General features: G+C 43.1%; 1 protein-coding gene across 4 annotated transcripts in view; it reads right to left on the bottom strand.

The window, feature by feature from the left end:
• The window catches only part of ripor2 (RHO family interacting cell polarization regulator 2), a 104,119-nt gene that overhangs the window by 31,339 nt on the left and 58,917 nt on the right, over positions 1 to 13,863 (bottom strand). For 3 of the 4 annotated variants that reach the window (XM_070880673.1, XM_070880675.1, XM_070880674.1), the window contains 5 exons: positions 11,219 to 11,262; positions 10,699 to 10,824; positions 7,350 to 7,498; positions 6,939 to 7,068; positions 261 to 953 (listed from right to left, as the gene is read on the bottom strand). In XM_070880673.1, coding sequence (XP_070736774.1) covers positions 261 to 953; positions 6,939 to 7,068; positions 7,350 to 7,498; positions 10,699 to 10,824; positions 11,219 to 11,262 — 1,142 coding nt within the window. Of the gene's footprint in view, positions 1 to 260; positions 954 to 3,802; positions 3,950 to 6,938; positions 7,069 to 7,349; positions 7,499 to 10,698; positions 10,825 to 11,218; positions 11,263 to 13,863 lie in introns of all 4 variants that reach the window. The other variant, XM_070880676.1, reaches the window with a different exon arrangement.

Below are 13,863 nucleotides of genomic sequence, written 5' to 3'. Positions count from 1 at the left end.
GTCATCTGGGACCGCAACCTCTATGGGTCGGGTGCACTGACCTCTGAACCCAATTGGGGATGCTTTGACATCTGGTCACCTGAAATCAGGAGCACACCCCTGATTCTCTGATCCACGTTCGTGTGGAGTGAGATTCCAAGTTGAGACCTTGCCTTTCAAAGGGATTTTGCACCACTGTTATTCTCCATAAAAGTATAATAAAACAATAATTGCATGTTTATGACACACATTATTAATCAGATGCATTTGAAAATACTGACCTTTAACAGGTCCTCAAGTCGCATGACTTCTTGGTCCAAATCTTGAAGTTCTTTATATTGCTCTTTGTGTGGCTCTAATGATAGAAGAAGACCCTGCAGAGCTTCTTCCAGGCTCATCTCTGAGATTGACCTTGTTCCTTCATAATCACTGGATATGAAGGCATCAGATTCCTGCCTGTCAGGGGCCAGCAGTCTTTCTGTTGAGGTTAACCTCTTCACCAGTTGCTTGGTTAGATTGCCTTCATAGGCATCCAATTCAACGGGCTTTAAGTCGGACATCTCTTCTGAATCTTGAAGGATTCCCACTGTGACATTGGATTCTAAAAATATATCATTTTCATGGTCTGAGGTCTGTTGGTGGTATTCCATTTGCAGAGATGACAGGTCTCCAATATCTGATATCTCTTCTTCTAGGTCAGATTCAAGTGAATATGGATGACCAGTTCTCTCAGTTTTGTTTTCTGGTGTTGAGACACCATTTACCTCAATAGCTGAAATCTGAGATTCAGAGTCTTCATCTTGAATATCAGGTGGAGTCACAGTGATTTCAGGGTTGGAGTAGACTCGACTGGTGGATGTCAAACTGGGCTGGGTAATGCATGTACCATTTGCAAGGTAGCCATGACTAAGTGAGATGGACTTCTCACCGGTCAAGTTCTCATTATCAAAGATATCATCCTCAAGCCGTGAAGACTGGAATAAAAAAGGTCTGCTTTAGAAATATGCTGACTGAAGCAGTTTACAGAAAGTGACCACCCCGCTGCAAATAACATGCCAGTTTTTGGCAAACTACTGATCAAAATGGACCAAAAAATGTCATGAAGTAGCACAGTAGCACAGCAGTTAAAAGGGTCAAGTCACCAGGATATATCAGCTGGCAAGATCTCCCCTGAAAGATTCGTGGTGGTACCAGATGGAAAGTTACATTATATAAACTGCAGTAGTTTGGAATAGTGGAGATTCAAGTCTGCTTTATTTTTAATAATAGCCTTTGGACTGTTAGACCTTCTGAGAAAAGCTATTATTTAAAAATAGTCACCTTAACTGCAAAATAATTAGAGAATAAAATCACGGTGAGCAGTCCTTTCTGTCACCATTGTCTCTGATACTGGAACCATTGTATGTTGCACCCTATTCTGTCAACTGAACACAAAGCAACATTAGGATAAAAGTCAAATCCATAATCTTCCTAATATAAACTTGCTGCATCTGATGGAGCCTGCTTAAGTCAATGGAAATGAAAATCGGAAGAGGTGTATAACGGGTGGTTGAATTGATATCTCCCGTTTTACACTATCGCCCAAGTTCAAAAATACCCCCAAGGACTATTAAGGGGACATTGAAAAAGAATGTAACAAATGTTAAAAAGACTAAGGTCCATTTTGATATTTTACAGTATTGAGCTGTTCTTACAGGTAAGCACTGCCAGTACTTAGATCCCCATTCAGGAATAGAATGAAACCAGGAAGCAGGATGCAATTAACACCAAACATTGCACACATGCTTTAGTTCAGCATGCAATGAATCTAGAAACTAGTGGAGACCTTTACAAATGGGATGAAAACATGCCAACATATTTGTTGTGACTTTGCTCACAATACCAACACTATCCACATGCAGCTTTTATACCAAGGTGCTGAAAACAATTCTGTAGAGTTTTATTTAGTAGTAAAACTACAAACAAGTCAGTGATGTATTTCTAATACCTCAATTTTAAAATAAAATGTTAAAATTAGTCTTTCTGTTATTAATTAAAATATATAGCATTCTTAATTTCATTTTTTTCTGCAGCAAATTGAAAATTAAGCTGGAGTTATGGTCAACATGGATTTGTTGGCCTCTACTAATATTTAATATCCAATTCATTAAATGTTGGTGAAAAATATCTATATCTGCAGATTTTTCTTTCTTCGGGAATGAAGAGCAGTTTGATAAGTGTAAAAAAAAAATCACCATCTACTTTTTGTAGGTGGAACTATCATCTCAAAGATTGGGGCCACTGGTCAGACGTTCAACAATCAGAATCAAAATGAGTGGCTGATAGCTGTTGTTGGTGGTGTTGGTGTTTGAACATTCAAAGGTAATTCAGGTTGAACAATGCACATATGATGTTATCATGTGTGGTATAAAGAATGGAATCTGATATTGGAACTTCAGTTGCCGGATGCCACAGCTACTGGAAAAGGAACATGTTTCCATTTCCTAAAAGTATTAAACTTAGAAGTATGCATTCCTTCATTATTTATGAGTTCAACATGTAGCATAAATAATGGTATAAACAAATTTATTTTATTATTCTCAAGTCAAACCATGTAAAAGTACACATCAATCCCTCAAGGAATAGACCTGAAGCTGACATCCATTATAAATTGATGCCATCTAGGCTCACACTCATACTGGTCAACCCAAATTTGGACAGGCGGGGAGGCGGGAAGCTCAGGTAGCATCATGAAAACTGGACATTGTTTCAACAAGGGAGGGGTCTTACAAGACTGGGCAGATAGTTGGAGGTCAGGGATAAAGCTCTTTCCTCAGTCTTAGTCTCAGAATCCAGGCAATTCAGAGGTTTTTTTTGCATGATGGGAAATCAAGGGAAAAGAATTTTAGCCAAAATTGGAAAGCAGCAAATTATAGATCAGATTTTCCGCTGCTCTGCACCTGGGGACGCTCAGTTGGTGGGTGCGAAGCAGAGGATAAAGGGACGGTGGCTTGTAATTCCAGATCTCTGCCCCCTTTATGCTATTGGGATTTCCTGGGGATCCCCTAAGGAGGATGGAGAGCTCGCCCCTGGAGCCAGTATGGGCTAGTTATGCAAATGAGATGGGAGGGTCTTAACAGGACCTTCCATCTCAATTTCCTGTAGGTACATCAGGCCATTAGGAAGGGTGCTCGGCAGAAGCTGGGAGTAGCTCTTGTGCCTGGCCCCCATCAGATTGGAGAAACAAGGTCATAGATGCTGAAAAGTCTAAGTGACACCTTTTTTGGGGATCCCCAGAGATCTTTGAGAGCCTGAAGGTCTTTCGGCTGGTGTTTCTGTCCCAAAGCCAGTGACCAATCTCAGCAGCTGGATTGCCATCCCTGAATTCAGGGCGCAAATCCCTACTAGGGCCTGGGTCGGTGCCTGGAACACTTCAGACCCATGCCAATGACGTGAACCCTGAAATGCAGGTGAGTTCAGGCTATATTTGTTGGGATGCCTGACTAATGCCAAATGGAGGAAGAAATTCGGTGCCTATCTGGAATCCAAAAGCGAGGTGTATCCCAATACGTTGTAACAGTTGGTAAGTAAGGAAAATCAAAAGCTCATATCTGAAAACAATGCAGTCAGGTTCCTAACAGCTACAATTGTTCTCCAGTGGTTTATTCATAAAGGAATTTGGCTATCCAGCAGAACATTTTACTTCTTCACACCAACACATACAAGTGGAATGAAACACACAAGAAATCTGTAAGATCAGCAACTGCTGTAACAGCAAAACACAGACATGCGACTGGCAAAATCCCAATCACAGAAACAGATCACTCCCACAAAGGGGACTCACATAGATCTCCAGCCTTTCCCTAGGCCGCAGCCTGAGAGATGGCAGGTCACTGAATGAGCGACTCCGTCGCAGTTTGTCAAAGAACGTGTCCCGAAGAGCATCTATGAATGACAGCCGTAGTCTGTCTGGTGATGGCTGCAGGCATTTCTTGGCATGTCAAAATTCAAAGTGTTAGTAAATGTGGCTAATGCTTAATGGAAGAAGCCGAATGCTTAAAAAAAATCAGTTTAGTGGGGAAATGCTCAATGTGGCATTATGGGAGGGACATTGCAGAAGGCTCAGATTAAAGGACTGCAGATGTATAATAACTTCTTTAAGATGTCAATTGATAAGATTTATTGATACATAGGCCATATCATTACAACAGTGACTACATTTCAAAAGTATTTCGTTGGCTGTAAAGCACTTTGGGATGTCCTGATGTCATGAAAGGTGAAATATAAATTTGTTCAATCTCATTAATATTCTGTGAGTCTCATAATTTGGGGGTCTATCAAAGCATGACTGAAAACATCCTAAATCTAGATTTTTCTTCCGCTCCGAAATCTATAAATTCAGCACTCTTTATGTGTCTGGCAATTCAGATTTGTACTGCATCATCTCAAAAAAGGTCTCTGAAGTAGGGCATTCTACTAAATTGGCTTCACTCAAAACCTTTTGCTGTTAAAATGAAAAATCACCAAAAATGAGGAGTGCTGTGGATCAGGTGTTATGGCTTGGGCGATCGATTTTCTGGTTTGCGCTCCTTTCATCTGCTGGGGTGAGGAAGAGGTCAAGGTTGGATTAGGGGCAGGTTGTGAGCCACTGTTCTCTTGCATCTCACTGGAATTTAGTTCAGGAATTTGCCTTAAAAACTGAATAAATCTGCCAAATTTGAGGGCATCGTGCTCAAATAGTGAATGTGTAAGAGAAGGTTCAACTGGTTATTGACGTTCTGAAGTGAGAATCAGCTAATGAGACTGAATTGTCAGTGAAGAACGAAGTCTGCTCAGTTAGATACATCAACAGCTGAAGACAGAAGTGGTACCTCCACGGCCCTACTTCAAAAGCTAAATCGCAGCTTTGCTTCAAATTTCTACAAGCGATGGGCTATTATTATTTATGGAAAGAATCACCTTTGAATGGGACCAATTTTGGGGACAATGGAGCGTTTCAGGGTAGGAATTTGTCTTGGGTGGTAGCACTGAACACGCAACGGTTGCCTGCTATAAGCCCTATAGTCAGTTCTAGTGAAGTCAATGTTACTGAATATCGGGCGGGTCGTATAACAGGCAGTCAGTTCGCTACTACCCATTTTGCGATTCCGCTCAAGAGGAATTTCTATGCCAATGTGCCTTCTCTAGGAATGTATAAGCCTAAAAATCCTGCGGTGCCTATCTGCGCCGAATTTTTGACTGACCCCACACCAAATCCCAGTGACATAGCCATTTAATAACGGGAGAAGCTGTCTATCCCCATAGCAGTTTAGTAGGGGCACCCACCACACAGATAAATTGAATGTAGGGGAATCTCGGAGTAGCACCCTGCTCTGTGAGGGAAGTAAGAGACCGCCCGGGTCTTAGGAAAGGTTATGCAATGCCATTTATTTTCTTTACCTCCTCAGTACCTGGCCTCTTTGGCAATGGCAGTCGATCCTTCTGGATGAATTGCCATTTGCCTTTTCAACCTTGGGTCCCACTGTAGAACATGCAGCTGCCAACGGCAAGGTGCTTCTGTTAGGGTTCTTGTGAAAAGCTCAGGATTACGCCTTACAAGAACACCCCGACCCTTGCCCCCTCCCACCAAGAGAGCAATTTGTTGGGTAGATTTAAAGAGGTGGAAACTCAGCGGATTTGGATTTCACCCAAATTCCATCCACCAGAATTACCCCCAAATGATATGAAAAATGGTCACTCAGTTTCTGAACTATAATATTTAGTAAAAGCCCTCAGAATGCCTCCAGTTCCAGGGCGTTCAAAGCACCCTGGCCTAGCCATTTTTAGGAATGAAGCTAAAAGAAACCCTAACATTTCAATATTAATTATTCAGATATCAGGAGTTGTTATTCTAATACTAATCCTACAAAAATAAAATAAACACCAAAATGTCAATTAAGATAATGAAGTACATCTGTTTGGTCTGCCTTCCTTTTTCCACATTGTCTCTCCATTTTTTCCACATTGTCTCTCCATTTTCTATTTTTATTATACTGACTCTACTTTATTTGTAACTACTAGACATAACTTGGCTGTTTTCTTCTGAAAAATAGCGTCCAAAATTTATTTTTTCAGCCAATCAAGTTCCAGATGTGATTATTTTAACATTAACATTGTTTTTTAAGCATCAACTCCATAAGCACTAGCTCTGGAAATATAGGACCAGGTTTCACAAATTAGTGGTCCTGGCACAGGACCTCGCACAGCGGGAGCTCATGTTGGGAATATGGTCACAGAGGTCACATGCTTACCCATATAATGCTCGTTCATTTTAATTAGCATACGGAAAACCTACCCTGTTATCTCATCTGATGTTAAATCAGATAATTCAGCAATAGAAAGTATATCTATCGTGATGAGGGATGCCAGTGCCAGGAAAACTTCCTGTTACCCATCGTCTTCAGAGGCACTGGAAACCTTCCTCTACTCAGCTCCAACCACAAACAAACAGCCCCTGCTGCACAATTGTGATAGTTCTACATCGCACACCATGCTTTTTTAAGTGAGACAAGTAAGATCAAGTTATGCTCAGTTTTGTTCTATGAACTGGGTTGGGACCAAGTGATATCATATTGGACCATTGCAGTCAACAGATGGAGGCGATCATTCACCCCATCAGTCTGTGCTGACTTTAAACTTAGGTCCTAAAGTTGAAAGGATAGTGTGCTAATACACTGGGCTACTCCATCATTATTGTGGACAATTGTGGTATCACAATAATAATAGGACATCAGCTGTAATAATCACAACCTACATTCTAGTACCCTTGCTTAAATTTACAATATCATTGCAATAAGACACAATAAGACACAAAGTGTAAAGAAACAGATAACAACAAAAGCAGCAGCTCTATTGAAACTGTTAAATAGTCTATTACTATCAAGCAAGCATAATATTTTGTTTAACCTTGTGCAGGCTTCTTAATGGAGCACATTACTTACAAAGAAGGAGAAGTCTTCAAAGGTGGGTGTTTCTGGGGTACTTTGGCTGTATATGGAACATCGCCTTTGTACACAGGTGGCTTTGTTCAGATTGCCTGTGGATGGCGTCAGGTCTTCCTTGTCAAATGGACTGTAGGTAATACATGAAAATAATAATTAGCATTCCAAATCTATTGCATTTTATTTACCATTTAACATAAATATCCTATTTTAATAATATCTTTTTCAAGATATGTTGTAATATGGTAAAAAAAATATTTTAGTTTAAGATTCTTTTTCACACTGATAACCAAATTGTCACTGAATAAAGAGACAATTAATACATGTACCACTGGCACCAGTGCCCAGTGGCACTACTGCCATCTATGGAATGCGAAGAGCATAGCAGCAGTCAACAATTGTGATACTTACAACCAGATAACCTCAAGGTTTAGCTTAACAGTTCCAAGGTCATTGATGTCAACGGCAACCATTTGAGGTCTGGCTGTGAACAAGTCCTTTGTTTCACAAATGACACTGCCAACCAGGAGATGAGTGGCCAGACCCTTTAACTCTGACACCTGAAGGTCAGAGAGAGAGAGAGAGAGAGAGAGAGAGAAAGTATGTCAGCTACATGGTGTGACTTCCAGTTAACAGACATATGCATTTCTATCAAAATATTAACTAATAACTATATCACCTTTGCTGGTAACTCTATAGATCTGTTTCTTTTTTCTTGAGAGTACATTCCTATGAACAGTCACACATTCCACCTGTTCTTACTCTATTCCCCGAGGGCAGCTGTCTCTGTAGCCAAGCAGCAGGCTGGGCAGCATGGTCTCAGGCCACAGCTAATACTGCCCTCAGCCCACCTGTAGGAGGCATGAGGCAGCAGCCTGGAAAGGAAAAGTAACCCAAATGATCCCTTTCGCCTGCTAGGCGACACCAAGCCACCACTGGTCATTCATCAGAATGGTACAATTTACAGTGCAAACTTCTTGGTGCAGGGAGGTCAAACCAACATTGGCATCATAGGTTGGTGCTTCAATGGGCAATGTCACCATGTCACCCTTTAACAGTGTAAGTTTTTAAGATCTGCATGGAAGTTTTGGGGAGAAATTTTAATATTTGATTAATTCTAATGCTTCACAGTATAATACCTGCATTTATATAGCAGCTTATCACAAAGCCTTTTATACAGTGAAGCTACTTTTAAAGTGTTATCTAGGCAAAGATTCTGCAATATCAAAATCATATAAAGACCAAGGAGATAATTAGCCAGTTAATCTGCTGTGGGTGGCATTGGTTGAGAACAATTTGACCTGGACATCGGTTGAACTATCTGCTCTTTTTTAAATAGGGCCATGAGATCTTTAACGCCCAACAGAACTGGCAGACTGGGCCTCAGTTTAATGTCTCCTTTGAAGGACAACAGCACCAATAATGCAACATTAGACTTGATTGAGTGCTCAAACCGGCAACCTACTCAGCCAGAGGTAAGAGTGCTAGCAAGAAAACATCTACTGAATGCGTAGCAATAAAAAAGATACTGGATACTGGAATCCTAAAAGGGATCATGTTGAATTTACTGAGAACAACCTGATGTGAAACAGAAACGTCCTATTAAGGAATTTTGAATTCTGTTCTGACACCACATAAATCTGATAGCTTAAAAGGCAATTACTACAGCTACAGAATTTACTGTTGGATGTTTGCAGTAGACTGATAAGACCAGGCAGCCTGTGGAAAGTAGTAATTTAGCTGCTGTACCAATTCCCCATTGTCAGCAGTAAGTTTTCCTTCAGAATCACAGAATTCTGCAGCACCGGAGGAGCTGTGGCGACTCTCCGAAAGAGCTATCCACTTAGTCCCATTTCCATTCCATTTCCCTGTATCCTTTAAATTCTTCTTTGTCAAATATTTATCCACATCTATTTTAAAGACTAATATGAATTCTGCTTCCATAACCTGGTAGTAAGTGGCAGTGAAATACTCTTCCATTTGTATGTAATTCTCAGTATTGCTTCCAATCAAGAGAAGCTTGTGCAGAATTATTGGCTTGGAAGAAAAGCCGCAGGTCATTTATTGAACTTTGGAGCAGACGGTGAGTTGGTGAACAACCCGGCTAGGGATGGGGATGCCCTCACCGGTAAACCCCTGGTGCTGATCTGGTGTTCAAAGTGTTTAATATATTGTCAGGGTCAAACAGTTAAATCAAACTACGCTCCACACACAGGTTAAAAGGCACAGAAGCCAATACACTACTGGGATTTCTCTGCTTATGTGGGATTATATAGGTCGCTTGCATGTTTTACAATCACGTTCTTAGAAAAAGAAAACATCGCGCAAACAAGAACAGAGAATGTTGGAAGCACTCAGCAAGTCAAGCAGCATCTGCGAAGAGAAGACAATGTTAATGTTTCAGACATAGTCAGGCCTTCTTCAGAACGCGAAGATGTTGTAGATGAACAACATAGAAGAAAGAACAGAGCGATGCAAAGGGCGGGAATGCGGCAAAAAAAAGAGGACCACATACACAAGGGAAAAGAGACACAGTTAGATTGATTGGGTGGAGAGCAGAAGACGGTTGACTGATAATGGCATAAGATAAAAGGAGACATGATGAGAGAAATGAAGACCTGACAAAACAAAGCAGGCTCCAGTGGCCCAGGAGACTGGTGGAAGAAAAAGGCCAGATCAGCACCAGGGGTTTACCAGTGAGGGAGTTCCCATCCCTAGCCGGGGTGTTCTGATAAAGGCCAGGCTAGTAGTATAGTATAGTATAGTATAGGCAGTCCCCGTGACGAGGATGACGCTCTTCGCACCAAAAAAAGATGGGCTCACAGGTGTTACAGTGAGTTACATCTTAAAGGAAAATGTTAATATTTCAGGTATAGCCTGGACCCTCACTGGGATCGATCTCAGCCCCCCCCTGCTGGCTCGAATGCCGCCCATCGCAGCGAGGGGCAGAGGTCGAGCCCAGTGAGGGGCGGCGTTTAAACGTGGCTGGGGGTGGTGGTCGAGCCCAGTAGGGGGCAGTGCAGCATTTAATATTGCATACCAGTCACCACACAGGCTTGACAGAACTAGGTCTTGGTCCAGTGGCGAGGATGGACCAAGCTCTGTTGCGCCTCCCCTGGGCCCCGACCCTGCTGGTGTTAAATGCTGCGCCGCTCCTGAGCCACAACGCCTCTGTTGTTATATGCTGCGTCAGTCCTGGGCCATGATCCCTCTGATGTCACATGCTGCGCCGATCCTGGACCATGGCCCCACCGATATTAAATGCTGCACTGCCCCCTGCTGGGCTCGACCACCACCCCCAGCCAGGTTTAAACGCCGCCCCTCACTGGGCTCGGCCTCTGCCCCTCGCTGCGATGGGCGGCATTCGAGCCCAGCGGGGGGGCGGAGATCGATCCCAGTGAGGGTCCAGGCTATACCTGAAATATTAACATTTTCCTTTCTTTACAGATGCTGCCTGACTTGCTGAGCGTTTCCAGCATTTTCTGTTTTTGCTTTGGATGAGATGAAAAAGATTTGACCATCACTGTGTGCACCACTGCGGTGGTGGCTATAGACCTGTTCATTAAATTACAGTGGTCCCAACCTTTATACCATAAGTGCAAACTGCAATTAGATGACACACGATCAGATATCATGTGACCAAACCTCCAAGAATACGACAGCCAGAGTTGGTGACCCTTGACACAGTTCTCAACATGCAATCTCGTTCAACAAAGCACTAATTGCTACCTCTATATTTATACATGTCTGCTTCAAGTACCTTAATTGAGAATAATTCATTAATCAGGGGTAAGAAGACCATCTCCTCTCCATCCCAGCTTTGCCGGTCATTTACTTCTATTTTGCCTTTTAATTTCCACCTTTGACGGCCGTAGCGCATAAAGATCTTGGTGAAGACAAAACAAAGCAGTTAGTATGCATCTTACATATGAGCAGCTCGTATTTCATTTCGAAACTCAAAGCCACTTCTCATTCTGTTCCACCCCCCCCCCCCACCCTTCAAACTTTGCTATTGCTCCATTCTTCATTAGCAGGAATGGCTGCTTTGAGCAGCACCATCTCTCAGATTGCCTGAGCTGCAAGTTACACGGAAATCCGAAAATGTGCAACAAAGAGAAAAGTGGAAGTAAAGGCTCAAACAGATTTTTTTTGTTATTCTTGCAGCATTGGGAAGACCCATTGTCACCTCACTGAGGATCAATATGTCCTTACAGAAAGTACAAAGACTAAAATGTCAGGTTCCACTTGAAAAACCTAAAGCTAAAGTATAAACCACTTACCTCATATTGATCTCCTGGACAAAGGCGGGCAAATCCGGCTAAACCTGTCGAGTTCAAATTATATCAAGATCACAGTTAGAACTTCAAGTCTGCATAGAATCTACTCAAAGGCCTTACACTACCAGCTTCTGCATGTAAGCTTTGAAAGCTTCCATTCGCAAATAAATGCTATTTCATAAACAGTTAAGAGGTAATTTCCTGAATTCCTGCTGTGGTGGGAGACCTCGCCCACCGAGAATACCTACTGGAAATTTAAGCTCCCACTGCGCATGGTTTGGGTCAGAAAGTCACGGGTGTCCCAAAATCTGATTCATGCTCTCGGCAGGGAGAGGATCACCGCTGGCAGTGGGAAATTGAAAGATTAAACCTTTAGCTTGAATTTTTTTTTATTTATTGAAAAGAAGTGACAGAGGCCACTTGATGTTATTATGACCTTTACACAGGCTTTAAATGTTCGAGGTAAAAATATGTGTCGATGTTCCTTATCATGCGGCCTCTGAATTCTGTCACATCCAGCATTGACACATAAAAATAACAGGACAGATTTTCTTCTTGTGCACTTTGGCACTAAATAATCACTCGGGTGGAACATACAAAGGAAAATTGGGTGGAGAGGGTCGCAGGTCCATAACAGTGCCCATTTCTCTATGTGCTCCACTTGGGTGATTATCGAATGCCCCACCACAAAAGAGGAAAAAACGCCCCAGTAAATCTCTGTGGAATATTCCAGACAGCGTATTACAGTGCAATTGCTCAGAATACATCCCTGTAATACATACTTGCAGTATGCACCAACAATATACTGGGGCCGAAATTCACCGTCCTCATTGGGGCGGCCAATCGAAAAATTCGATCGGATGATTTTCCCTCCCCGAGCCATATTCAGCTTGGGGGTGGTGGGGGGGTATTGAGCGGTGCTCCCTTCCACCGGAAACAGCAGGGTGAAGCTGCTGTCATTGTAACTTTCCAGCAGTGAGCTCTGCAGCGTGCAGGCTGCTGAAAAGCGCAAGGATTTGATGTGGTGCTCGAACCCGACACCGCTGGAGTGTTGCCGTGATTGGGGTCCTTTGGTAGGGAAATAGTTTTATTAATCTTAGTGTTTTTATTTCAGATTCCAGCATCCACTGTATTTATCTTTTCATGCAGTTTTATTAATTATTAGTGTTTTTATGTGAGCTAAAACATCATCCACTGTATTTATCTTTCCATACAGTTTTATTAATTGTTTTGACTCCATTCAACCTGCTGAGTGCTTCTCAGAGGTTTGCACATAATTTTAAGAACATAAGAACATAAGAAATAGGAACAGGAGTAGTCCATTTGACCCCTCGAGCCTGCTCCAGCATTTAATAAGATCATGGCTGATCTGATCATGGACTCAGCTCCACTTCCCTGCCCGCTCCCCATAACCTTTTATTCCTTTATCCGTCAAAAATCTGTCTATCTCCGGCTTAAATATATTCAGTGAGCCAGCCTCCACCGGGTCTCTGGGGTAGAGAAGTCCACAGATTTACAACCCTCTGAGAGAAGAAATTCCTCCTCATTTCAGTTTTAAATGGGCGGCCCCTTATTCTGAGACTATGCCCCTAGTTTTAGTTTCCCCTTTGAGTGGAAATATCCTCTCTACATCCACCTTGTTAAGTCCCCTGAGATGTTTCGATAAGATCACCTCTCATTCTTCTGAACTTCAATGAGAATAGGCCCAGCCTATTCAACCTATCTTCATAAGTCAACCCCCTCAAACCTCTCATGTCATTTTGTACAACTTTCAGGCCTGACTCTTTAGTGGAAGCCAGTGGACTGTAGAGACATGCTTGGCAGGGTTGACCCTGAGGATGGGAGGTGTGTTGGGAGGGTGATATCTGGTACACCTGTTCAGAAGCAGAACAGCACGCAGGAGAAGGTATCGCCATCAGCACCGTGCAGAGAGGCAGCGGGCAAGGAAGGCAGCAGCCATGTTCATTCTGCGCCAGACCAGTGTACCCGCCATCTTGACCGGCCTGAATCAGGATTGCGATTGGCTGCTTGGGGACAAGGGCTATCCCCTATCCACTTGGCTGCTCACTTCACGGTGGAACCCCAGGACAGCGCTGAAGCATACAATGATGCTCATTGTGCCACCTGGTGTATCATCGAGCAGTGAATAGGCATCCTTAAGCAGAGATTCCGGTGCCTGGACCACCATGGTGGCACCTCGCAGTACTCTCCTCAACGGATCTACATTATTGTCGTGATCTGCTGCATGCTACACAACCTGGCCATCATGAGGGAACAGCCGGTGGAGGTCGAGCCAGCAGTACCACCTGAGGAGGAGGAGCAGGCGCAGGAGGAAGAGGAGGATCCCCATTGCCCCAGAGCTAGGAGGCGTCGACCCATCGCCACCCTTGGAGGGCCGGGTGCAGACTGGCCAACACCCTCCTAGGAAGGTGCATCCTCACATATATAGAGGTGCCCGACACTTCCCCTGCAATCTCCCTCCATGCATTATGTACTGGCAGTCTGCCAGGTCTCCCCACATCAGGAAACAGTATTCTTCATCTGTCCTCCACACATTTCATCAGTGTCTCCAGCTCCACATCAGTGAACCTGTTAGCTCTCCTTGCACCTCTTACAACAGCCATCCTACCAAACTCCTTCCCCCTTCA

This window comes from Pristiophorus japonicus, chromosome 5 (genome assembly GCF_044704955.1).
Source record: "Pristiophorus japonicus isolate sPriJap1 chromosome 5, sPriJap1.hap1, whole genome shotgun sequence".
Taxonomy (NCBI): Eukaryota; Metazoa; Chordata; class Chondrichthyes; family Pristiophoridae; genus Pristiophorus; species Pristiophorus japonicus.
This window is presented reverse-complemented; position numbering and strand designations above follow the sequence as displayed.